This window comes from Motacilla alba, chromosome 2, assembly GCF_015832195.1.
Source record: "Motacilla alba alba isolate MOTALB_02 chromosome 2, Motacilla_alba_V1.0_pri, whole genome shotgun sequence".
NCBI classification, from domain to species: Eukaryota; Metazoa; Chordata; class Aves; order Passeriformes; family Motacillidae; genus Motacilla; species Motacilla alba.
In genome coordinates this window covers 82892232-82919926 of record NC_052017.1, presented here as the reverse complement: position 1 = coordinate 82919926, position 27695 = coordinate 82892232, and the positions used below count along the sequence as shown (strand labels likewise).

Sequence of the window (27695 nt, the reverse complement as noted above, 5' to 3'; positions counted from 1 at the left end):
GGAAAGCTACCCTTAGCTCCTGTTTTGTGTAGAAAACCAAATGCAAGAAACTTGAGTTGTTTTGTGAAGAAGGAAGGAGGTTTAATTTCCCCAACTAACTGATTATCCTCATTATGGACAATCAAAGTCATTAAGATCTCTTTCAGATGCTTTAGCTAACTAAAAAGGCTGAATTTTCATGTCAAGGTGCTTTCCATGTTGAACCCCAGAATGAGGCTACCTGGTGATTTATCTAATCCAGTCTGTACATATGAAAATAATGATGTCTGCAGAGAAGATTAAGACATTTGGCTTAATGAGGCAATGTCTGTGGAAGGGAAGTGTGTTATATCACACTCTAGGAGAATGTACCTTTTCACTTCTTCTTTAAACAGGGTTTTCATGGTGTAGCTGAAGGAAATTAATGCTATTTCGTTACGCTGTAAAAAGTACAATTCATATGGTGCACAAGCTGGCAAAGCCTTGGTTGATGTGAGCCAAGCAAACTTGGGTTCACTGAAAGAAGAGCCTACAGAACTCTGGAAACAGATCCACAAACCCACCCACTTATTTATTACAAGTTATGCTTTAGGTCTGATTATTGTCAGTTATGTTGAAGAACATAAAAGCAACAGTTGAACCAAAAATAGTTTCAGTACAGAGTATTTTTTGTTAATACTCTGCAGGTAGCAAAAAATTTCTCCTTTTGCCATGTGTAATCTTATGCAGGAAGATGGGGGGCTTGTGGAAGAAGCAAGTGTTGTGACACTTTTCTGTGCTGTACAAAAGGCAAGATAGATGCTTCTCCAGTAAGAAGCCTTATGCTCTGCCACCACCCAAAGCCACCAAAGTTCTGAAGCTTGAAAAGGCAATAAAGTTTTTCTTATATGTAGAATTGTCTCTACATGAATGAATTGAAAGTGGTAAGTAGCGAGATTTGCTGAAGTCAGCAGATTTGGTTTGACACAGTTAGAAATGAAGTATTAATTAATAGTTAATATTATTGTCATTTATTAATACAATATGTTTTTAAAGGACACTTCAAAATAAATTAATTTTCTTAGGTACAACTATGTATTTAACCTATGAAATTCTACATGGCAATTGAATGGAAGAATTAGATATTGAAATTTGAAGTGTATAGAATGATATTTAAGTGTGTGTTACTCATTTATGTAAATACAAGACTGCGATAAGCATAGAGATAAGGGAAGCAGATCTTAGTATTCAGATTCGTATCAAATGCAAGCTGCTGTTTGGGGAGGAAGGGAAGGGGAAAACACTGTTTATGTTGAAATATATTTGATTCAAGTTTTGTCTAGAAGAGACTATTAAATTTTTATGTTGCCCAGGACCCTAAGATCCTGAGATGTTTGTATGTCCTCCCTAACATGTTGGTCTAAATTATACTTTTCCCTTTTGAGGCTAGATTTCTTAAACTTATGTTGCTGGGTCTGTGAGCCAAGTGCACAGTATTTTAAAAAATGTTTTATTTTGACAGGGAATGGAATTATGCACTCATGGAAATAGAAACTTCAGAATAAGAAAGATGTCCAAAGGGTGATCTACCTTCTTCCAGTCAATCTGGGGAGAAAAAAATGAGCTTGGGAAAAGGCATTTTCCTTTAATAAACCTGACACCAGTGCCTTTATATTCTCTTTCATTTTCTCTGCAGTTCAGTTCAAGAAGGTTTCAATGACCCAGATTTTTTCTCAGCATAATCCTAAAGAAGATCCATGATATAAATACAGAGCCATCAAAATCCTTTGAGAAAAAAATTATCATTCATGCCAGGACAGAGATAAAGTTACTGGTATCTTTGCATGGTGGATTTCTTTAACCCCTTGACAATAATTTAAGGAGGGGAGAAAGGGGCAGAAGGAAGCATGCTTGTAGGTAATGACATTTATGTGTTATCTATAGCACATAAAAATACAGAGTCAGCTCCCTTGTCATTGCCTTTTGGAGTCTCAGAAATGGTTGGTTTCTCTATGATAACCTACAGTAGAAAGACTACTGTTAAAAGATTTCCCACTTAATATCATGCAGAATTGGGTTCTAGAGGGTGTCTCTTCTCTTAAAAGATTCACCCAGTGTTTGCTCTCTTCCTCTTGTGATTTTTTTCATACCCTTTTGTTTGCACCAAACAAAGAAACTAGGCATGTGAGCTATTTGAATATAATTGTCTTTTTAATACCCGTAATTATTTTAAATGTTCAGTGGGATCCTCATGAAAATTGTTGCATAAACTTTTCCATTAGAGAGAAGGCTCTTCGATTGCATTTGTGTAAGATATTTAATTGGGTGGACAGCACAGAATGGATATGTTTGGAAATTATCTCAGATTACCTGCTTGTAGGGGGATGCCTATAGGGAAGAGAAAGCTTTGCTTCCAATTAACTTCAAAGATAAGATAGCTTAATTGGAAGCTGACTGTGCCTTGACAGCTTCAGAGCAGCAGTGACTTCCATGTAAAATAATCTGAAGCAGATGCTGAATGAAGAAGTAGCATTTTCTTTCATGCAGCCTTTGGCATCAGATCTCTGGCATTATGTTATCTAGTGCTATATGAGGAAGCATTTTTTTATCGTGACATTGATTTCAGCTCAGTACTTCATATTTATACCTACGCTGTTAAGTTCATCAGCCTTTGACAAACAGACCATAACACTAAATTAAAGGGAACTTCAAACCACTTTGGCTTGGGAAAATAGTGATGAAGAATCCTACAAAAAGACCCATTTAGGGTTCCTGATCTATGATCAAACTAGATCTTCTTTATGCTTTTAGTTAATGTTGTGGTTATGTAACTTTTCATTATCTGTATAAGAGCTTGGAGGCTAGAGAAATGGGCTGCAGGAGAGCTCATGAAGTTCAACAAGGGCAAGTGTAAAGTCCTGCACCTTAGGAGGAACAATCCCAGGCACCAGTACATGCTGGGAGTCAACCAGCTGGAAAACAGCTTGGCAGAAAAAGACCTGGGAGTCCTGGTGGACTCCAAGTTGAATGTGAACCAGCAATATGCTCCTGCTGCCAAGAAGGCTGATGATATGCTGGGCTGCCATGGGCAAAGCATCGCCAGTGGGTTAAGGGAGGTTTATTCAGCACTAATGAGGCCACATGTGGAGTACTGGGCCAGCTCTGGGCTCCCCAGCATGAGAGAGACATGGGCATACTGGAGAACGTCCAACTAAGGCCTGGTGAGATGATATGGGGATGGAGCATCTGTGCTGTGAGGAAAGGCAGAGAGAGCTGGGACTGTTCAGCCTGGAATAGAGCTCAGGAGCATCTTATGAATATGCATTATTACCTTGAAGGAGGGTGCAAAGAGGACAGACCCAGGCTCTTTCCAAGTCCCCAGGGTTAGGACCAGAGGTAATGGGCACAAATGGAAACACAGGATGTTCCCTCTGAATGTGAGACAACACTTTTAACTGTGAGGGTGACTGACTGCTCTCAGCCGCAGCACAGAGAGAGAGAGGTTGTGAATCTACGTCCTTGGAGACACTCCAAAGCACCTGGATGCTGTCCCGGAGAAAGGGCTCTAAGTGACCCTGCTTGAGTTACAGGGAGGATCAGATAACCTCCAGAGATCCCTTCCATCCCTCAACCTTATGTGAGCCTGTGATTGTTCGTAAACTTTCATAATGAAAAAAAAAACCCTCAACCCAAAAAAACGGTTAAAGGTGTGTCAATCTTGAAACATATCATCTCTGTCTCATGTCTTTAATAATAAAGTTTGGAGTTACAAGGGTAAAAGTCCCTGTTAATTAATTTATAACTACTGAGTTTCTAAGAGTAATATTTTTGTTTGCCTGGCATGCGCCAGCATTACCAACATAATCCGCTTGAATATCTTCTAAGAATTCTATTAAAATTTACTTTAGTGGAGGGATTTCTGTGTTGAATGTTTGGATCTTATTTGATTATGAATAGTACTGAAATTGAACAATGGCAATCAAAGTACACCTAAATATGTGTTCTATGTCATATATCCGTAAAAATAGAGGTGTCAGTCGTCTGATTTATAAATGATGAGAACCTGGACCAGAGCACTTAGAAGATAATCTGTTCTCTTGGGAAATCCTCAGCCTTAGAGGCATGAAAAAATAACGTCACTCAAATGCTTATTCAACTAGTCACAAGGGATAGAATGAAAGCTTACCAGTTGGCAAAAAAGATGATGGAAAACATTTAAGGGCTGTGAAAAGAGGTTTATATGATTCAGTGCAGCTTTGCACTGAAATCTGTTTGATAAGCAGCAGTGGAAAACTGGTAATGATGTACCTGCAGTGGAGAAAGATGCGTGTAATATGATGGGAAGGACTGGGTGGGGAGGGTGTATTGATGTCAGGGTAAGAGGAGCTGCTCTGGAGTAGGTGTTAGTACAAAGCAGCATTCACATCTCTGCACTGTGACCTGCAGCAGGAGATGTAGAGAGCTGACATGTTAATCTTCAGGAACATGCTGAAGAGAGGAGCTGCAGGAGAGGAAGGATGGAGCAGTTTGTGATACTTCAAATCAGGCCACTGAGAACTGGGAGAACACAAGAGGGGAGAGGCTATTACTGTTCATCCGCTCTGTGGCCACAGGTCCTTTAAAGCAGCTTGTGTGTGTGCCTGCTGAATGTCTTACTTATTGTCGCTTTAGCAAAGTAACCTTCTTTTTAAAAGTTGGCATAAATGCTGCAGACTTCAATGCATATAATACAATCTATAATGAGCTAACTACTTCACTTTTGAGCCACTGCTGCTCCAGGAATTAATGCCTGGAAACCTCAGTACATGTAGATGATAGGGGAGAGCTGGAGGACATTGTTGTGAGTAGGATTGTATAGAGGACCATTTAGTTGCCTTTGTTTCTCAGCTTTTGGTAAAAACTGGTTGATTCCTTTCAGTTCATAATAGGCTGAATACCAAGCTGTTTCTATAATGTCATGGATTGCTTGTTCGGCATCTTTTTAATTAGTGACATTTTATTTAGTCCAAATTAAATATGCCAGATGTAGCTGATTTAGTGGCTAACAATGATGAGTGAGGGGAGGGAGAGCTAACATATAGCCGTCTGTTCTCAGGGAAGTTTTTTTTTTTTTTCCTTTTAATTTTTTTTTTTTTATTTCTAGTTCCACAGGAGAAGTTGGAGTGGTAACCATGGCAGCAGGGAATTTGTCCCTGTAAGCTAAGCAAAGGGTTGGGTTGTGTGGGGTTTTTTTGTTTGTTTTTTTGTTTGTGGTGCCCCTACTCATAGGAAGGAGTGTGCAAAGTGGTCTCAAGCAAGCCCTGGAGAGGGAACTTGGAAATAGATAAGTTAGAGATGCTTGCTGTGGACTTAAACTCAAGAGTTGATCTTCCTGTAGTGTGCACGGAGGGATGGGTGTAGCAGTGAAGCAGAGCAGTGAGAGATATGAAAAATTTCTTGATACCTTGGGTCTCTACATGAAGTATTTTGGGGTGGGGTAATTAGACACTGTATGCTAATAAATCTCTTGTATTATTGTTTTTGGATTTATGCCAATATTTTTACTCACTTTTTTCCACTGAAAATGAATCATTCTTAGCAGGTTGGAAGAGAGTGAGATTTGCATGGGGCTAGCTGCATTCAAGAGAGACTATCCAGCTTCATTGTGGTGCCATAACCCTAGATCTTACATCAGCCCTGGAAACTTTTGCTATATCACATCATTATTTTCCTCTGATACTAAATTTACCAAAAATTAAACAGTAGAGCAGTTTCATGGAACAGTATTCTTCCTATCAAAGAAATCACTGAAAATGAGAATTGCACATGCCTTGGGGAGAGGATAACATAAGCTCTCTTCTTCCATTGACATAACTTTTCCTGGGTAAAGATCTGCAGGGGGTTAATTCTGGCCACACAATCGATGCTTACACAGTTGTGCAGAAATCCCCTCCCCGCCCAATGAGAGCAGCTCTGTTAAAAGCATTTATTATGTGCATGTGACAAACTGACCCATAAAACATCCTGGACGTTGCAGGCAGCATCAATTAGCTGATACTCGCTGCTTGGAATTGCCAGCTTCCAGAGCCGGTAGCTTGGGAGACGGGAAGTTGAGCAATATTGCTGAATACTGTACGGCGCGGAGGCAGCTGACGGCACGGCCAGGAATTAGGGATGCTCTGCCATGCTGCTGGAGTTCAGCCTGTCACCCTCTCCTTATAAAGCACCCTGCTGCTGCTGCCAGAGCAGTACGAACTCAGCCTGCTTGCAAAAACCAATTCTGCGTTGTGCCCGATGCTGTTGGAGTGCGGGAAATTTGTATTTCCAAGAGTGCTTGAGCTTTTGGGATTTTCAGTGCGTGGAAGCCACTGTGCTGTAAATTTTATAGGGTGTTTATTCTTTAAATGGTCATCATTCCTTCAGTGCCTGTAGGTTACGGCCAGTTTTCATGAGGAGTCTTTCTTCATGTTTTGCTTTTTTTTCCCCAGTAGCTTCCGTTATCTTTTTCACTATCCTAAGTTGCTCTCATCTTCATATTTTCACACTTAGGTTGGTTGTAGTCCTTGTATTTTGTCTCCATGTGACATATCATACTTGATTCTTCTCTTATCAAGCTTTGCATGTTGAATTCATAAAGGTTTTTCTTAAAAAGTTTTGTTTGTTTTGCTTTCCAGCTTCCCCCTCTCTCCTGGCACCTTTGGTGTAACTTCCTGTTCTGGGATGTCATTGCTTCATCAGGATGTGTGTGTCCATGTGTGTGTGTGAGGAATAAAGGAACTCTTGTAAAGATAGATAATTGATTTTTTTTCTTTTTTCTTTTTTTTTTTAATCTAGTGCACCACTGTATCTGTTTCTGAAAACTCTTTTCATGCTGCTGAAGTCAGCGCTAGCACGTCTAGGAGCTGGGGCTTCAGCTAATAACTTGTTTTCATTAATTTTTAAAATTCATTTTAGCCCTCAGGGTTGCAGAGGAAACTTTAGGAACTGTGCTCTTGCAAGCACTGGGGAACATATTCACAAGTCCTTAAGTCCTTGGCTTTTTCACTCCTTGTGATTACTTTTTTTGGGAGGATGGAGGAAGACACAGGAGTGGGAAGAGGGTCTATCTTTGTCTTACCCTGTCTTGCATTCTAAGTTTAATTTCTGTTCAGCCCTACATCTCAATGCTAACTTAGATTCCTCTGCTACCAGACTAGGTAAATTGGATTGCATTTGTTCAAGACAAATTTCATAACTATTAGTTCCTAAAATAACATGTTTGTTTTGTTGTGTCTGGGCATTCCAAATACAGTTTATTTGGCATTGTCCCCTATTGGTGGGCTGCTGTTTTGTTCTATTTCTGTTACTACATCAACCACGATCAAAATCCCAAGGTCCCATTTTATCACATAAGAGACAGTCACCACCCCAAAGGTTTTCCCATGCATTAAAAATGCATGCCTTTTCAAATACCAATCCTCAGTCTCCAAAGACATCTCTGAATGCAGTCTCTGATCCCTTTCCTAGTAATACGTGGCTGGACCTGTAGATCCAAACAGAGTTCTGGAGCCAAGTCTAGGTGTGTGTGTAGCTCTTAGAGGTGTTCCTGTTGTCTGCTCTGCAACCTCTCTGCTCCTCTCTCCTGAGAAAAACATGCAAGGGAAGGGGGGGTTTGTGGCATACCCACACAGAAGTTCTGCTTGGATAATCATAAATCAAAGTGAGAAGCCAACTGCACATTGCTGAGCTCTGTGCTGGAATGGGGTTTTGGCTCATAGGGTGGCCTGGGCCCTAGATGACAAGGGCCTCAGTTGCTGTTGTCACAGTGCTCCACTGGGGAAGAAGGAGCCATCCAAGTCTTGGGGATCTGTACCACTTTCCTAAATCCAATGGGAAAGCTGTTCCCTGGAGCCTTGTTGCACCCTCTGCCAAGCTTCAAATTAATGTGGTTCTTGTGGTTGGAAGCCTGTGCAGCAAGGAAGATGTGGTAATAATTCCTTTTCTACAGAGTAATTTATAATGGCAAAGCAATTTAAAATACTCAGTAACTAGCTTGGTTACTTAAGGATTTAATCAAGAAATTATTATGTTTTTTCTTTATATGCCCTTTCTAGGGTTGTTAGTGATTTAAATTGTGTTTGCAAGAAGTTTTGTACTAAACCTTGCTCTTGGAGCAAATTCAGACAATAAATAATGCATTCTGTAAGCACAGCTGAGGAGAATTGCAAGCTATCTAGGGATAAATTGCACAATAAAATATATGAAAGATAAAGGTTAATGCCAGCAAAATAATTTAATGCCTTTCATTACATAATCAAAAGAGTGTAACAGTGTCTGTAACTGTCTTTTTTAATGTATGTAAAGGATCTTGAAACCAGAAAGGATTTTTGCATAAAAAGCAATTGCTGTTAGGAGGAGCTGTGTGGTGAGAAGGGAGCACATTTACAGACTTACAGTGAAAACTAACAGAAAATGCTGGAACAGTCTGGACCCCCAGATTCAGGACTGAGTGAGCTGGCTGTTGCTGCACTCCCTTCCTGCTGGTGTGGACTGTCAAAGCCTATACAAACTGCTTCCCAAGCCTTCTCTCTTCCAGCATTCTGCAAATACCCTGAAGCTTGAGCAAAATTCATAAAAGGCCTATTGTTACTCTTAGAAGGATTGAAAAAGTCTTTCTCCTTTCTTTTACCTAAAAATGAGAGGCAAATGAGGAATTGAGTGGGAAGATGTGAAAATGTCAAACAGGTCAAATGATCTATCTGAACATCTGAACATTAAACCAAAGTGGGAAAGAGTTGAAACAGCTTTTGGGAATGCTGTCACAAAATTGATGTGTTGTCTGTATGTAGGTATGTATCACTTAAAACTGCATTCTGCTATTTATTTTTAAAATATGGAAATTACAGGGTAGCAGCTTACAGTTTCCAAACCTTCAGCCTCTAAGTATGTGCACACACGTTGAAATAAATCTTTTCTTTTGTTCATGCAGGCAGTGGTTATGTCTTGAAAATGTGCTCTGCACAGTTTTATATAAATAGCTGAGATTTTTGAAGATGCTTCAATACAGTTGCTATACAATGCTAAACCTATACAGAGAGCAATACTTTTAGATTTTAGAAATGCTTTAAGTTTTGAGAAGATAGAACCAGATAATTCAGTGCCTGCAGAAAAAAATATCATTTTCACATGCAATTTTGAATTAGAGAAGGAAAAGCTTTGGCTTATTATTACAATATTTCTATTTTAAACTTTAGTAGTACCCCAAATGTGCTCATTGTATATGTTCTTTTAAATGTGCTTTGTATACATGCAACGTAACATAACACTTTGCTTATTTCCTTAAGCTCAAATGTCAACAACTGCAGTGTGTAATCGCACTAGTTTTGACTGGGGTAGAGTCAATTTTCTTCACAGTAGCTGGTTTGGGGCCGTGTTTCGGATTTGTGATGAAAGCAGCGTTGATAATTCCAGAGGTGTTTTAGTCACTGCTCAGCAGTGCTTACAGAGGCAAGGTCTTTTCTGGTCCTTACCCCATCCCTCCAGCAAGGAGGGGAGTGGAACACAAGAAGCTCAAGGGAACACAGTCGGGACAGCTGACTCCAATTAACCCAGGGGAAATCCTGCACTATTTGGTATCACGCTTGGCCTATGAAGCTGGGGGAAGAAGAAGGATGGGGGAAAGGGGGGGAACATTTGAAGTGATGGTTTTTATCTTCCCAAATCACCATTACTTAAGTCCAGAATCAGGAGCCTTTGTCATGTGCTTTAGACAGTACGTTGCTCCATCTCTCTCCCTTACTTCCACAAGGAATGTAACTGTCCAGAATATCTGGGTACATGTGTGACTGGGTATTCATGCGTGATGGCTTCAGAAGAGCTAACCTTCCGAATACCAGTGCTGACTGGAACCCAGCGCTAATCCTGCCCTGTCCGTCTCTGTGATTCCCAAAATCTCTCTTGATGGTACAGCCCTCATAGAGCTTATGACTTCAGTATTGGTTTTGATGAGCACTGAACAGAACATGATATTATGATTCCCCTTCAGGTCAGGTTATTCCTCTGACCCTTGAAAATGGGTTTAAAATTCAATAGCCCAGTGAAGGGGGACAGAATGAGCATTTTGAAACACGGCCAACTAAAGCAGGGGTTTGTGGGATTTTGTTTGGAGACTACTGTTCTGAATATGAAAATCATAGATTAAGATCTTGATCGTACAGCAGTTGTTCTCATTTGTTGTTCATAGGCTTTTAAATGTGTACCTAAATATAGTATATGCCAGAGGAGAGAGTTAATGTTGCTATGAGAACCTTAACCTCAGCATTTCCAAGGGTTTTGTGTGTATATGTAGGGGGGAAAAAAGCGATGATCAAATACCTCACAGGATTTTTTCTTTTATAAGGAAGTAATATCTGATGCCTTGTGTATAAGTGATCTTATCCATATTGTATTGCTGTTATCACTGCTGTTTGTCTGAAGGGCTATTTTCCTTCATGAGCAGTGCAACAGAGAAGGCAAAAGGTGCCATAGGGTTGACCTATATATTTATTTCATTGCAGCAGTTGGATTTTCCATGTCTTATAAAGCTGCCTTAATGCTGCTGGGCAAGTAAAGGGGGACTGGCCAGTGCTTCATCATGTAGATGTGGTTGACTGAGTTGCTTGCCTGTCGGGTGTGCACAGAACATGCTTAGAGGCCTTTCTTTGTCAAAGGTTTGAAACTTTAGGAAGCAAAGCCTTCCTTTATTTGTTGCTTTTTCAACCAGGCAAATAGCAGTTCAAGGGTAGCCTGCAGGCTGAGTTTGAGTCTTCAGCAGCTTTGTGTTGACCGATCCTAATTGAAAGCTTCCTCATTCCTCCAGTGACTCTGCTCTTGTGAGCTGATAAGCTTTGATTATAAAAAGCTTTCAGAAAAAAAGATGTCATCAAAAGAGGGTTCCATTGAAAACAGCAAGAACCTGCCTGGTACATAGGTGCCTTCTGCAGTAAATAGTGCTTCTGGTTGCACAAGGTACATGCATAGATTTCAGTTCCATTTTCCTTCTATGTCCCTCACTGATTGTGTGATTATCATGTCTGAACAGTCTTGATGAGTGAAATTGAGGGATGGAAGTTAAAACTTGCTAGACTGATTTTCTGTTTGTGCAGCTCTTAGTAATGACTTTTCAGTGTACTTCAGTAGCTTTCTGTGAAGTCTCTGATCTACATGTCTTATAAAGGGAAACTCTAAAAGAACTAGTGTACTGAAACCTTTGATCTATTAGATTTCAGTCAGAGGGCCATCTGATAACTGGTGCTTCCTTCTTATGTTTGGAGTCATAACCCAGGATAACATGAGTTGGTCTTCACTGCTATAAATTACACTGTTTAATTTCAGATTGTAGAATGCAAATGTAAATCTGTTTGCCACTGAAGATTTCTGGCATAACATTATGTAAAAGAGTGAATTTCTGTGATCATTGTGTATAGTCATAGGTTTTGTTTAGAAGAAAAAGGAAAGAAATGGAGAAGAAATGATGTGACCATCACATGACTGTTTGAGTTTTCTGGTTTTTGTTGTTGTTTTTTTTTCCCCCTTCACATTCCTAAAATATTTGCATTACTTGATACACACAAAATACTGAGTGAGGCTGAGGAACTGAGGCTGGAAGATGAAGCAGCCATGAAGATACTCAAGATATGCGACCCATTATATGAAACCTCTGAAGTGATGAATATTAATGTTCTTTTAAATTTTTAATTTTTAAAGTCTTTTTTGTCTTTAGAAAAAAGAAAAGAAAAGCTTGGGGGAAGACTTCTTCCCAGAACAATGGTGCAGTCTGTTATCTGCTCCTTTGCGCTGTAAAGCACTGAATGTTCAGCCAATATAGCGCTCTGGTTGGCTTAGCATTCTTAACCTTAATTTTGAATAGAAGGTGCCTTGTGCTGCTGACGTAATTAGGGCCTTTTGTAAATCACTGTTGCAGGCAGTCTGCTGTTGCATTTCAGTGCATTTCTCAGAGGGATGCAGTGCAAAAGTGTCAGACTAACTTTTTGAACCTCTCATCAGGCTAAGTGTTTTCATTATTGGAGTATTTTATTTGAGTGAATCTTGCTGAGTTTTCCTTTGTAGATAATAAGCCCTAAATCAGTTTTGGAAATGAAACAGTGTTTCTGCTGGATGAAGTTTGAATAAGGAGCCCTTAAAGTGGGAGGTGCTTCCTTAGGAAAAAAGAAAGAGAGAAAAAGGAAAAGTGAGAGAGTTGGATTTGACCAATTGACTTTAAATTCAGTTCCCTCTGCGATACAGAAATACTGTTATCTGCATCTTTTGTCACAGAAACTGTCAGGAAGTTGGAGGTGAAGCTTTGTCGTCAAGCTGGTTTCGTATTTGTGGTTATACTTCATAACTCTGCAGCGTTGTGTGGGGGCATAAAATCCCCTTACCTTCCATGTAAGCCTCTTAGGGGCTGTTGCACTCTTGCCTCTGCAGAGGCACAGGGTTTCATCTCACTTCTTCCTCTCTCCTGTCCCCTGGGGCAGGGTTCAGCTCAGGCCATTACATCCCCTCCTGATGCAGTGTTTTATATCTGTGATGTCAGTGGTGATACATGGCCTTGCACTGTCCTTGATGGCAAACACAGCACTATCAATAGTCAGTGAAGTTCACTTGCTCATCGCTGCCTTCATGCTGCCCACCCATTGCACTCCAGTCCCTGGGCCTTCAGGGCCCTCTTAACACTCCAAAGGTTGACTGGTCCCATAAATGAACATATCCATGTTTGTAACCCAATTCCCATAGTGGCTGTGGTGTGGGGATAGTGGGTGCTGCCTCCAGGGCCTGGCTCTCCAAAGGAGGGAACATGGCATTACAGTAGTAGTACACCCAACTGTAGTGTTGGGTATCCAGTAATTTGAAATGCTGGGGTACTTCAGGGGGCTGGCATCAGCATCAGCTCAGACTCCAGGCAAGGAGGGGGAGGGTGGGACACATACCCCTGACCCCTTTACTTCATACTGAGAGAGCACAGCATGAATGAGAATAAAAGACAGCTGCAGCTTTCTTCCAGTGGCCACACGGCATTAAGGCTTTCCATGCATGGGAGCCGAGAGAAGTGCTGGTTTTCTTACAGCTCTCTCTTTTCCACCTGCACGGGCTGGAGAGGCACCCTCGGCGAAACAGCTTTGCCTCTCTTCTGGGACTTGGCACCGGCAGTGATCAGGTGCTGTCTATATTCACTGCCTTGTTCCCAGCAGGAAAGGAAAAGAGGCGGGGTTTGTCCTCCAGGTGTTGCGAAAGTGGCGATTGCTGTGGCATATTCCTGATTCGGGCTCCCCTGTGAAAGCCGAGGCAGAGAGCAGAGGGCTGTGCTTCTCGTGACTAATGAATGAATGATGTCACCAGGTTGGTTCCCGAGGCAGGAAATCCATCCAAAATAGTTTAGTTTCAATACAGAAAGTGCAGTTACGTGCAGAGTAAGCTGAAAGTAGAAAGGAATTCTTTCACCACCAACTTTTCGGTCCAATGGCTATACTATAAAAGTAGAAGGAAAAAAAAAAGAAAAAAAAAATCAAGCGGGTGTTAGTCCCTGCCATTCCCCACTAAAACAAACAGAACAGCTACTTTCTGTCTTGTTGCATACTGTCTTTTCGGTGTGCTTGCCCATCCTGGGAGGGAACATGAGAGCTGCTCTCCCCACTCGCACACTGCGGTGCGATGCCTGCGGGGTGTCGCGGGCATCGATCCACTCGTGTCCCCGCGTCCCGCGGGCGCGCTGCCGAGCGGCGGAGCGGGCCGGGACCGCTGCGGGTGTGATGCGGGACTCTGCTGCGACACGGCTCCAGCGACACAACAGAGACTTGCCCGCAGGACAGAAAACGGGGGCACCCCCACGCCCAACAAATTCCTGGATGTGTGAGGATGCCTCTGGCTTGGCTAAGCGTTGGCAGGAGTGCAGCCGTAACATTGCACAGCACGCATGCCTTCCCCAGAGCAACCGGGATTCCCCCTCCTCTCCTTTCCAGAGCCCACTTCTGAAAGAGCTGGCTCATCCCTGCTGTCAGATGAAGCCGTTTCCTGAACGCGCGGGTTTGAGTCACTTAGGCTGGATGAGGCTTTAACTCCTCCCTCACTGGGCTCGAATTTCTGCGTAGCCGGGGCACCGGGGAGCGGGGGCTGGGGGCGGCGCCGGCCGTGCTCTCTCGCCCCCGGCGCGGTGGCACCGCCGGGGCCCGGAGCGGAGCCGGACCGGGCCGGGCGAGGAGCGGGGAGCGGCGGCGGAGAAGTTCAAGTGCCCAAGTTGCAGGCGATGACATCAGCGCGGGCAGGCCGGGCTGCGGGCGGGACCGGCACCGGCGCCGGGGCAGCAGCACACGCGTGCCGGGCTCCCCACACCCCGCCCCGCCGCCGCCCCGGGGGTCTCAAGCGCCCCGAGGTCGTAATAAAAAACCCCCTACATTTCCTTTGTAATTCCTTTTTTTTTTTTTCTTTTTCGGGGGGGGGGGTGGGGGAGGCGGGAATAATTTGGAAGTCTGATAGTGTGTGGGAAATGATTACATCAGTCGGAGGGAGGGCTAGGATTGGTCTGCACAGTGTGGTTTGATTCACTACCGCAAAGATTGCGTGTAACCCTTTGAGTGGAGCTCTGGCAGAGTTGTTTCCCTCCCCAGAAACAGTCCCCATAGCAGGGGCTACGTGACAGGTAGGGTACGGCCGCCCCTGACGCCGCCGGCACCCCAGGCGCCCCAGCCGCAGGCTGCAGAGGGTCGGCGGAGGCAGAGAACTAACTCTCAAGAGGCAATCCCCATTTAAAATGCCATCTTGTTCTTCCGACTGCTGCCTTTTACGTGCCGTTGAGGTAAGATTTTCCATATCGAATTACCCTCCAGGTTTTTGTTAGACTCTCGTTCTCTCGCTAGGATGCGGAGCATTTTAAACACGGAGTTGATTTAAATCTGGGACCTGCACATTTGCCTGGAGAAATAATTTTGCGGGAAGTGTCTCTCGCTTGAGCAGAACAATGCAAAGAGGAAAGCATCTGTATAATTCAGGAGGTGGGGGAGAAGGTCCTTGACTTGTTCTCTCATCCCCATTGATATTTAGGATGTGCAGCGTATGCACATTTGGTTTCAAACTACTTTCAAGCTGGGATCAAAAGAGAAGTCAGGGCAGGGAGGAAAATGTGTGGACTGTGCTAGGTGATTGATTTGCCGGCAAACTGCAAGTGGGACTTCCCCACACGAAACAATCAAAAGTTAGTGGGGAACAAGAGAGCCATTTTTAATCTTTGGGGTCTTGGCCTGCTCCTCTGTGAATGTTGAGAGGCCTCCGATGGGATCGCAATGAAAATTGTGTGTGTTTGACTGGATGTGATTTCTCTCGCCCACTGTTGCCAAAGTACTCTCTCAACATTGTTTCACATTTGCTTACCTTACACAGCTTTATACAGAACCTGCTCTCTCACTTTTCCTGTGTACGTGGTCATATTAACCCTGCTGAATCTTTGTTTAGTGCAGGGAGGTGTTGGGGAGGGGGGAGGGGAAATAGGTCTAGGGGGCATCGAGAGAAAGTGCTATAAAGTGAATCATCCATTTCATTTGTCCTGGCTGCCAAGGTGCTTGGAACCCTCACACCAAGAGGATGATGCTTTTCTACAGTAGCTGTGCGGTTTGCCTATGTTCAGAGCTGTTGATCTGTAAGTGTACCCTTTATGTTGCAGGATGTAAAAGTCTTTAGTGAAGATGGAACAAGCAAAGTGGTCGAGATTCTAGCAGACATGACAGCCAGGGACCTCTGTCAGCTGCTCGTTTACAAAAGTCATTGTGTGGATGATAACAGCTGGACTCTAGTGGAGCATCACCCTCACCTAGGATTAGGTAGGGAATGGTCAAAGGGGTGGCATGGTTACCTGGGAACATAAAACATGTATAATTCATATAAATGTGCTTCCAGATGGAACATTTTCTTTTCCACTGCTTTTATTTGTACAATTAGCTGAAATCACATACGTGCTTTCTGTGTATTACAATTTGATATGTTAAGCGTTTAAGCCATTTAAAGTCCTTCCCTTATTTCCCATCCTCTGGGTTTTTTTATTATTAAAAAAAAAAAAAAGGAAGAATTGTCTAATTTTCACGCTAGCGCTCTGTTGCTACCTTGCTGTGTCTGAAGCTATTGCAAATAAACAGCTTAGGCAAATTAAGCTTGATCCTTAAGAGTATGGTCCTATGGAACAGCTCAGCTCATCACCAGCTGGGAGACCTGGGCGAACAGACTCAGCCTTACATACCTACAGTAATGCTTATGAAAGCTAGACATGCTGAGGTGGGGGAGGGGGTTGGCTAAACTTGACTTCAGGCAGGGAAAAAATGGTGGCACCACCCGCAAATCCATGGGCAATTTCTGGACCAGCGGTGGTATCTACTCTCCAGGCAGCAGCTCCTCCACCTGATTGAAATTAAGGTGTCATGGTTACAGTTTCAAGAAGGCAGCAAGAGGAAGAACCGTGGGGAATTAAATAACGCCGTGAATTGGTTTAATTACAGTACCTGAAAGGATCTCATGTTATTCAGTCTTGCTTTTCCTGTTATTTTGTGGCACTGATTAGTTACAGGGTTCTGCTGTGCAGCTCACAACAGCGTATCGCTCAGATAATGCTATCTGTAATTCTCCATGGCATACAATAACGCTTTAAAAAGTGTAGCATTTGGAGTATTAGTCGATATACTTCATGGGGAATGTTTTTTCTAGAAAACAGAGGAAGGCAAATCATAAGCTGCAATCGCCAGCACTGGAATTGTGAATGCTATCTGTAGCTAACAGAGGGGGTTTTATGTCTAAAAATGTAATTCAGAACCCTTACGAATAAAAAAAGGAAATGACTTGCTGGAAATGTGATGCCCTAAACCAATACTGTTAAGCACTAATAAATTCACTGCTCTGCAGACTAACACTTAAAAAAAACCCAAACACATAAGATATCCTTATTAGTTAATGATTTTATTATCTCTCCTAATATAGAAATATATTAAAAAATTACCATGAAACACTCACTGGTCTGTGTTTGTGATATACTTTCAATTCTGAGGACATAGGATGAGGTGAAGAATTAAGGTATAAATTACAGAATCTTTATCTCTGTAGCTTAATATGCCACATGGGCTTCTAAAAACCTTTACAAATATTCACTTTTATCAATGCTCATTAAACTACCAGGCTCTTTTTTTCTATATTCTCTTTCCCATCATTGCTGATTACCAAGGTATTGTGTAAACAGAAGCCTTCTCCTTTGTAACCAACATCCTTCTCCTGCCAGATTCATTCAATGATGCCACAATTCAGTGTTTGTGACATCACAATAGCTTCCATGGTGACTAATTGTGCTGTCAAACTCTGGTGTGTGACATCTCTGAATGAATCGGGCAGGAGGCTGATTAGGAAATCAAAAGCTTCTGTTTACACACAAATAACTTGGTAATTAACAATGATGGGAAAAGAGCAAGATACTTATCGGGCTGCATTTATATACATGGGGACCTGCCTGCCTTGGACCTCTGTCTCACACTGAAGCACAAAGCGGGCCCCCAGAGAAGCAGGGTGTGCAGTTTGGGGCTTCAGCAGCCACCAAACTTGGTTCCACAGGGACGGCCCCAGGGCTGTCCCCTGTAGGCCATGCAGTAGATCTGTGTGAGAAGTAATGCAGCCTTTGGGGGTGTAAAGCCAACAGACAAAAAAATATTTAAAGAATTAAAAAAAAATGTAATTATACAGATTTCACATATTTGAAAGGATAAGGACGGAAAAGGGAATAAGTTAGTTAGTTTAACAGGAGACAACATCATCCAGTTTATTGAATTTGGGGTCTTAAGTATACATATTCAATGAACTTTAAATACCAACTTTCATGTTTCCACCAGTTTTGGTTGCAGTTTGAATTTTATTTTATTTAGCTGCTTATTCCTAGCTCTTCTGTAGCTTACATGCTTTCCTGTATTTCGGAGACTGTCAGATCAAGGTAGTCATCTGACTGCAATCTGGATGAAGTTATCATCAGGCATCTGATGGTCCATATTTGTTCCTCTAGATATAAGATTGCTAGTATAAGTATGAAACAATGGTGAACAAATACATAGTGGGAAGAGAAATATGGTTAAAGAGCAGTCAGAATTGTGTGTTTCCAGCAGACATTATTTCTTATACAATACATCCTTGCTGACTTAATGCTCTAGGTGGTAGTCTTGAACCCCACCAAAAGAAAGGAGTTCCTTCATTTAGTTCACTATGTTTTTTTTTTCCTCCCCGTATTTTGCCTAATAGTACTTTCCAAAAGAGCTTGGTTTGCAGAACCAATTCACTGTTTTACTATTGGACGGACTGAGGACAAGATGAAATTTTTGAAGCCAGCTGCATATTAATCATTGTGTTGGTCTTTGAGGTCCCACTTTGTAAGGAACCCCAATCTCACTGTTCCCTTCACACACATAGCCAAGTGTATTCCAAATAAAATGTGTGCTTACACATGACTTTAAACAGCTATTTGATTGCACAAAATATATGTGTTCTACACTGGAGGCAGTGGTGTGACAATTTGCCATCAGGCTGTCTTGATTTGACATTTGAAAGTGGTTCCTGCTGCACCATACTGCTAATATCTAAAGCACGTTGTAGTCAATATTTAAGCAGTCTATGAAATTTGAATTGGTGTCATTATTTCATTTGCTACCATAAGTATACCTAACTATATTTATAAATACCACATTTATAAGATTTGGTATTCTCCCTATGTTCTAGTCCATGCTTAACTATCATCACTTTAGGACAGGGACAGAGATCTATGTATTGGACATTAACAAAAATAATAATGGTGAAGACATTCATGTTATTGTATGTGCCTGGACATTGAAAGAATCGCTCTGTACCTGCACACTTCATTTTTTGAGTTCCAGAATTGACTGAACACCTTACTAAATACAGTTCAAGCAGGAGAGAACATAGAGGGCTCTCTACAATAAATATGTAAGGGTTAGAAGAAAGCATTGCTGCAGTTTTGTACCTAGATTTTTTTGTTAATGTGCATTGATTTCCCTTAACATGAGTGAATTAAAAGTAGAGCAGGTAAACACAGCACTTGTTTAAATGCAAAATCAGGGTGGGCTCTTTGATACAGGGGTCCACCTATCATTTGTAGTAATTCTCGATTGGGAATTTTGGGCTGTGCCTGTGAGTTGTTCATGATGGAATCCAGCTCCTTTTCCCACCTTGTATCACTGCTACAGTTCAGTAGAAGTTCTGATAATAATGCAGATTAACTTGGGTGGGGTGGGGGAAAAGTCTGTTCCAGGAAGTGTGTAGAGGAGACTGAGTGGAGCCTATCAGATAAACTGAAAGGACGTATTTCTGGTCACTTCAACAGCAATGCCACTTGAAGACAGACTGACCTATTGAACTGAACTTAACAGGCTGACATCTATGCTTCCAGTTTTTTTAGCAGGAAGCTCAAAGCAGGGCTGAGACTGAGTTGCTCGTGTGTCAAGTTCATCCCATTTGTACCAACCGAGTGCAAATTACCAAGCACTTCCCAAGTGTATGTATTACTATGAAGTAATAGCAAACTGACCAGGACTAGCTTCCTTTTTTTACATGCATGTGCTGTGAAATTCTGCACCTTTTCTTCAAGATGGCTTTGACCATCAAAATGAAAATATAAACATTAAATCAGTAGGAGTATCATCACAGAATCTCAGAAGGATTTTGAAATAGTAACAGAATACATCTAAGTCAGTTGTCTAAAACATCTAAGAAACAGGCACTAAGTGTATTTACACAAACTAAACATTGAAATGCAAAACCAATTGACAAGCGTTCATCTATACTTTATTTCCTCAGAACAGAATAAAGAGATTGTCCGTGACAAGCAACTTTTAATATGTTAGGAAAGCGAAGACCACAACTTTGGGTGGCAGCAGAACTAGACTTTACCAAGACATGTGATCTTTTGGGGCTTCTACCCAAAAACCTTCATATCAATGTAATTAAATGCTTTTTGGAGGAAGCATAATTTTAAAAATAGACCCTTCACCCTCATAGGCCTACAGTCTTCATCATAATGTGGAGGAGATTTGACTTCTCCAATTAATTAAAAAACATGATAGTTGCACCAGATTAGCAATATCTGAAACTTTATCTGCAAATCCCCTAGAAATGTGTAGGTTTAGGTGATGAGTGCTGAGGTGGTGCCAAATGTCATTTATTTACAGCCACCCTGTAGCAGCATTGTTGTGCATGTTAATGTTAGTCAAAGAACTGCCCCTTCAAAGTGGTGTTACACATGATGCACTAAGAAACAGCTCTTTGTGTGAGAGCAGCCCACTATTTTTCAATGTTAACCCCTTTGAAAACACAATCTAGAACAAGGCTGGACATTAGGAATGCACAGTAAATGCTGAAGTTGTCAACAAGCTGGTGATGATTGACAGCCTAAGTGCAGGAGAAAAAGATCATGGGATCATTCAGTCATAGGTTAAATTTTCAAAGAACACCACATAATCTGCTGAGTTCAGCGATTCAAGTGGTATTTCAGAACTTGCTCTTTTCGAGATGCCAATGACTGCTTGCTTTCTATCCTGAAAACACCCCAAGAGAACTTGGATGGCACTCTGGCATTTCTTACTCTAGGAATACAAGGACTGCAGGAACACTAAGTGGGGAAGGGACTCTCCAAACTTCTTTGGTCAGCAAGTCACAGGCATTTTGTTTAAAAGTTTTGCTAAAGTTATGTTTTGTTTGACCTAATTTTTAAATTTTGTATTATATAAGGCATGAAAGCACTGACTAGTTAAAACTTTTGAAAAATACCTAAATATTTTCTGAGAAAGTTCTGAAGACTTGTCAAGATAATGAGTTCATTAAGTAGTGCACACTTACCCAGTTGCCTTCTTTCGAGTTACTGCTTTCAGTGAATTGGGTTTGTTAAGCTATCTGTTCATGCTTTGATGTGCCATTCTTTTGACCAGAGAAGTGGTGGTTATGGGCAGTTACCTTGTAACCAAATCTAGAGCAGAAAATTGCCCTGTCATGTGTACAAAACATTTGTCTCTGTCAGTATTCCTGTAAAGTAGATCCTGTGACCTCTTTCATAATAAACCCCATTGTCTAGCATCTACAATAAAGGCCTGAAGTTCACCTTGAAATGGACTGGTTTTATAGAGTGTGATCAAATACAACACTGTATTTTCTGTGATAGTTCAAGACCCAACAGTGGCCTTTCTGTAACTTTTTTCCCCCTTAAACCTGTCCACCTTGCCAGTTTCACAGCACACAACCAGTGCCAAAAGAAGAGGTTTGTCTGTATTATTGTAGCTACTGCACACACAAAAATATCTATTGCTTTCTCAAAAGTCTGTGCTTATGAAGCCCTGATAGAGGAATTCCTTGAAGAACACTGTCATATAATGTTAAACTTTGTAATACATTACAAAGTAAAGTATTGCCTCATGGCAATATGGTTTGAAAGTTAGAATGTGTTTTGCTAATTTCTTAAAAGATAATGGAATTACACTGGGTTGTTTTAACTTCTGTTCTTAGTTGGTCTCACTCCTGGTTGGCTGTGTGTTAACATCGTGTTCTTTTTCCACAGAGAGGTGCTTGGAAGATCATGAGCTCATAGTTCAAGTTGAATCCACCATGGGAAGTGAAAGCAAATTTTTGTTCAGGAAGAATTACGCAAAATACGAATTTTTCAAAAATCCCATGGTGAGTCTCGTTACTTTGTTGTTTACACCACAGAGGGGTGGATTGCAATAACATTGCTGGGCACTGTTATGTCTTAAACGTTTATTATTAAAAAAAATAGGCAACCAACTAACAGAATTCTTTCCAAAGAAATTTTAACCAATGTTTAAATTCTTGTACTTTCCTCCTAGCCTAAAAACCTCAAGTGTTTTCAAAATGTTGTTTCAAAATGTCTGTAGTTACATTGGAGAGTGACCAAGACAGGGAAATTTTCATTAGTTCAAGAAAAACAATCAGAAGTGCAATTTACTCGTTATTGTCAAAGTTACTTGATTCAAAGCAAATTCATCACATAACAAGCCGTATCCAAATCTTTTAATTTCTGACCGTAATAATTAATAAAACACCAAACCCATCTGGGTGACTCTAAAGCACTTACTCCATACAAGGAATTTCCAGTTTATTGTTACATATATTGAACATTGTTTCACCTGGGGCTGTGCTTTACTAGTGTGCTCTGCCTTCTTTACTTATAACAGTAGCTTGTCCTCTTTATATCCCCGGTATACCCGTGCTTGAAAAGTACTGGATGCCATACCTAGTCCTGGATTTTCAAGATCCTTTGAATGTTGTAATTTTAAGCTGGTTACTGTGTTAACTGCTCATCTGAGGACAACTTTTTCACATTTTATCCAAACAATTATGTTGGAGCAGACTGTTGTCATGAACCAATGTCAGCTGGTGCAACCCATTGAGATAGCTGAGGAAGGGTAATCCAGAGGTGGTTAGGTAAGGACAGATTTTGGGTCAGTCAGGCATCTGTGGTGCGAGAACGAAAAAAGATACACAAGGTCATGTTTAAAGTCATTGCTGAAGTAAGTGTGGGTGATAAATTAATTCATTTCCTTGTAGATGCAAGTGCACAGTTGCTGCATCCTCACACGAGTGCTTGCATGTACATTTGTCATCTGCTGGTGCTTGTTTCAGAGTCTGTGCCTTGACTTACTCTGTGAAACGTTTCTGTACATGGAGTGTTCCTTGTTTTCCACTTCTGTTGATCTCGCCATCTGATAACCCATGAAAATCTGAGCGTTGTACAGAAGTTTTGGTATCATAGGAGCTAGAGGATTAGTTTCATGTGGTATATTTTAATTAATAACAGAGCATGGGAGTAAAACCCAGAAAGCTTGGCATTCAGTCCCAGGCTCCTGCAATCACAGAATAAATCATTCTTGTGGTGTAAGAATGTGAAGGCTCCCTATCCGTTGCATTAGCTGTTGCCATATGGCACTGTTTCTACTTGAGAGAGGCTGGTAAATGTTAGCTTTCATAACTCATTGTGCAACTTACCTGGCAGAAGGGTGATCCCTCTTCAGCCCTTCTCTTTATGCCCTAAAGACTGGAATTTATATTGCCTGAAGAGTGACAAATGTTCTAAACTGGAAATGTTTTTGTTGTGATTCATCTTGTTATAATCAGTCATTGTTTTATTTCAGGCATTTCTGGATGTCTCCATGCTTCAAATAATGTTTAAAAACTTCAAGAATGATTTCCTGTCATTGCTGTGTATAGTAAATTCAGTGTACCAAATTATACAGGAATTTTAAAACACAGCAGATGAAAGGGGAACTGGAGGAATAAATCTGAAGTCAAGTCATTGGTCCAATAAGCAAGGAGTCACTGCATACTCAACTTGCAGGACCATTCATCCTTATCTTCCCAAGAAAATAGAGGCTGTTAGAGATCCCCAAAAGTCCTCGGGAGAAGAGGAAGTAAGAGGAAAATGCACTTAGGAAAATGCTACATATCAGATATTTTAAAAACCCACAATCTGTCTGCATGGGCATCTGGTGAGCAGAAGGAGGAGAAGAACTGCACTTGAAAAGCCCTAGTATTACTTTTTGTGTCAGGGGATCTCTAACTTGATTTAATAGTGATAGTTCCAAAAAATTAATGACTGGAAGAAAATGTCACTAGTTCTCTGTAAGTGTTTAAATATAATGTGATTTCCAATTGTCTCCTTTTCGTGTCTAGAATTTCTTTCCCGAACAAATGGTTGCCTGGTGCCAGCAAACAAATGGCAGTATCCCACAGTCACAACTTTTGCAGGTACTGTAAATTATCTGTATGGACAAAAAAGGTGGAGGAGGGGGAGGGATTGAGAGGCAGGCAGGAAGGAAAATAATTCAAAGGTGTGGAAAATAGAGAAAGACCAGTATAGTGAAGTAGCATATGGAGCTAATGTTGAAAATACCTGACAAAGATCTTAACCAGTGGCATTGAGATGTAAATTGTAAACACAAGGTATTCATAGCTATGGTCATACATATTTGTTCCATTCATACTCAACTTACTCTGTGGGTATCCGGTTTAGCCACCTGTTGTTACTCGCAAACAGCCTTGGCAGGTATATTTCTAGAAAAACAAATACACCTTTTATAAAAGGCAGAACAGAAGTACTCTTCTATACTCCACATCATAGCAGAGGAGAAAGTGTAAAAATGCAAGTGGATATTAGAAGATGAGTTTAAGATGATCAGAGGTTTTGCTTTTGCTTTTTATGTCCCATGTTTGTGCCTGGCAAGAATTAACAATAAGGACCAACTTCCCCATGCTTCAGCCAACTAGCTGCTCTTTTGTATAGAAAAATAATGCCCTAAGAAGTAAGTGCAAGTAGAAATTTGTAGACAGTATTTGCAGAGTAATCCCATTTAAAGCTCCCCAGGTTAAATTGCAGGGGTGTGTTCCTTATGGATATGTGTTGGTAGAGTTGTGCAATCTGTGTGGTGGTGGCATGTGCACTGCATTTATGCTGAAGTTCTGGTGTCACTCTACAGTTTCTTGTTTGCTCATAAAGGAACGGGAGTGGTGGCATAGTTGGTTGGCCTTCAAGGATAGTGCTGGAGGGTGGGCTGCCTCTCTGACCAGTAACTGATTCACTTAAATCTCTCAAGTTTAGCATTCCAATCTAAGCCCCGTAGTCTATAAATCCTTTTCACTTCACTTGTTTTCTCAACCTCTGGACATTCAACTCCAGAGCAAAATTAAAACACAATTTATTAAAGAAGTACTGTACTAAGAACATATAACCATGATGCCTAGAGGACAGTATCCTGAAAAGCAGGCAAATTATAAAGCAGAAGCACAAATATATGAAGAATATAAACAACAAGTAACTGATTTTAGCTTGATATCTGTCATTTTGCATGTTTGCAAATATGCACTGTCTCTCTGTTTAAAGACAATTTTCCATTGACTTTTAATCCAGTGCACTCATTTTGTCCCATAACCTTACCAAAGTCCATTAAAATCTGGTTCCACTGAAAAGAATTTAAAACATTAGTATACACTTACATCTGGGAAACAATCAAACAAAAAAATCAAGCCAATTTCTGGAATTATAAATGAAAATCATGTTCAATGAGGTTGTAATCAGGAACCAAAACTGGCATGGACTGGCATTGCCACAGACTGGTAGGAAGAGAGGTCTTCAGACCTTGGACCCTTCTTCCTGTAGTTTAAGTGGAGATTGAATTTGCATGTTAATACAAGCAGCAGGACTCCCCAAAAGAGCAAGATGTTCTTGAAGATGGAAAAGTTTTGAGGGTAACTCAAGTGATAGCAAAAGGAAAACCTTACAGCCTTGTGAGGTATGAGTTTGCTTCTGGGAAGACTCAGAAAGGTACAGTCCTGAAGAAGCAAAAGTCTTGGAAGTTAACAACACAAGAGGGTGGGGGAAAGAGAGTGGGCATATTCCCTCTAGTTCTTTATTTACCCGTAAAAAAACTATTTTTGTTAAAATTTTTATATTAAGTACTTCTTTTGAAAAACACACAACCATTTTTCAGAATTTCAATGGCAGTTGTAATTTATTCAAGGTAAACCTCCTGCAGCCTGGTAGTCATTAAGCATGTTGCATCTGAGGCCACCTTAGACATTGAGCAATTTCACTGGTTTTAATTACACGCATGACAGGGAAGAATATTAAATATCATCTCATGATATCATACACTTCATTAAGAGCTAGTACTTTTAGTCATGACAATAGCATTAAAATCAGTGGGATCTGTTTTCCCTAGTCTCGACCTGGCTATGACATGCAAAAAAGCTTGCCATCTTAGTTTACTTTTGTTTTAACTGACTGGACAAAAAAAGAATCTGTTGTCCTTTTGGTCTTTCCCTTTCACAGCTGACAAGTGGATTCATAGTATAAACAGCAAGAAAATTGATTGTTCTTTCCCATTCTGTTAGGTGAGATGAGGAGGAGGACTGGAAAAAAAATTAGGATTTAATGGAAGTAAGAATTCTGACACAGGACACTGGTTTTGGTTTTGTTTCCTATGGCCATTGTCCATACCAAAATACAACTTTGAAGAATTGCTGAGACATCTAGGCTAACCAGGTTTATGCATTTTTCCTCATACTTACTGAATTTATTAATTTGGCATTTAACCTAATGATCAAGCCCTCTGTCATTTAAAAACCTGGCCTGTTGTAATAAGGGAGCAATCCATCAGTTCTCCTACCATAATTAATTCTCCCTTCCTGTGATATATCACAAATCAAATTATTTTGTATGTGGTTCCTGTACTTATGTCAAGAACTTAAATGCTTTTCAATCCTGAGGTCTGGTATAATTGCTGGCATGCACTTGACTGCTCTGTATTTAATTTTCAGTTAAATACTCTGTTGTCTATTATAGCTCTTGTCTTGGGACAACTTGAAATCCCTAAATAGGCTCTTCCCTTTCAAAACTTGAGGATAAAGATGGAGATTTTGGCCAATGTTTCCAAGCTAGACAATTTGCCAAAATTGCTGTGACTAGGTATTATTTTAAGAATTAAAAAGCTTACTTTCTCTCCCTTCAGGCCAGGTGCAAGACGAATGGGAAAACAGAGAAGCAGTAGCTTTTTTGAGATTTAAGTCTTGATGCAGAGAATAGGAAGGTGTAAGTTGCAAGAGGAGATGGCCAGCTAGATGCAGTGGAGGAGCAGGAATATACATTTTGGTCATAAATCAGAGTAAACGTCTAGGTCACTTTAAGCCTAGTGTGAAACTGCGCCTCAAGTCAGCAAAGTGATTTGCCATTTCATTGCTGCTCTGCAAACACAGTGACAATTTTATAATTCATCCATAGGATACAATGTTCATCTACATTTTCCTCTCCAACAGAACTTTTTAAACTCCAGTAGCTGCCCTGAAATTCAAGGTTTCTTGCATGTGAAAGAGCTGGGTAGGAAATCATGGAAGAAACTGTTTATGTGTTTGAGGAGATCAGGACTTTATTGTTCTACAAAAGGAACTTCAAAGGTAAGATTAAAAAAGAAATTGCACAGTACTCGCATGTGAAAGCATTTTCTGCTTTTACAATGAGTATTTTTTGCTGTTTTTTAAAAATCTCCACACAGTGTTCCCATTTTTTGTTCCACAGAAAGAGATAAGTAAGGCATGATCAAATGACAGTCGAGCCCTGGGCTCTCAATGCATGAACACAGCCATAGAGTTTCATTATAAAATAAAAACAAACCAGCCAGGCAACATCGTTGTGACTACTAAAGTTGTGCTAACCCTCAGATTTCTCTGGACCAATGTGATAGGCCAGGCCGTTTCTAATGTGATGGGTTTACAAAAGTATTTTGTGAGCTTCCTGTACCAAGCACTTTCTGCTGGTAGGCTGGTATTTAAGGGGTGTGTGCAATGGCCACTTGAGGCTGCCTGGGAGAGGAGCAGTGTTTATGCACTGCCCTCTGTTGGAGGCTGAGCTTGAGAGACTGCAGAGCTTGCACAACATCTTCCAAAACCTTTCACTTACCTGTGCTAAATCACGTTATTTCCCCAGGAACCAAGACATTTGCAATTGTTGGCTGACCTAGAAGACAGCAATATCTTCTCCTTGATAGCAGGCAAGAAGTTGTACAATGCCCCTGCAGAGTATGGATTTTGTATAAAGGTAAATCTTCTCACTGACTTCTTCCAAAGTTCCAGACAGTGTTGGTAGCTCAGAGTCACCCCAACCCCCAGCTAAATGGGATTTGTATGTAAAACTCTGCAAGCCTTTTCTGTCACAAAGACTT

The 27695-nt window shown here is 41.0% G+C and overlaps 1 protein-coding gene across 11 annotated transcripts in view; it reads left to right on the top strand.

The window, feature by feature from the left end:
* GRB10 (growth factor receptor bound protein 10) overlaps nt 1–27695 on the top strand; it is a 145115-nt gene that overhangs the window by 105090 nt on the left and 12330 nt on the right. For all 11 annotated transcript variants that reach the window (XR_005255973.1, XM_038129250.1, XM_038129245.1 and 8 more), the window contains 5 exons: nt 15611–15767; nt 21527–21642; nt 23656–23730; nt 26794–26931; nt 27461–27571. Coding sequence is in view for 10 of the 11 variants with exons in the window: in XM_038129250.1 (XP_037985178.1) it covers nt 15611–15767; nt 21527–21642; nt 23656–23730; nt 26794–26931; nt 27461–27571 (597 nt within the window). In the remaining variant the exon portion in view is untranslated. The remainder of the gene's footprint in view (nt 1–15610; nt 15768–21526; nt 21643–23655; nt 23731–26793; nt 26932–27460; nt 27572–27695) is intronic.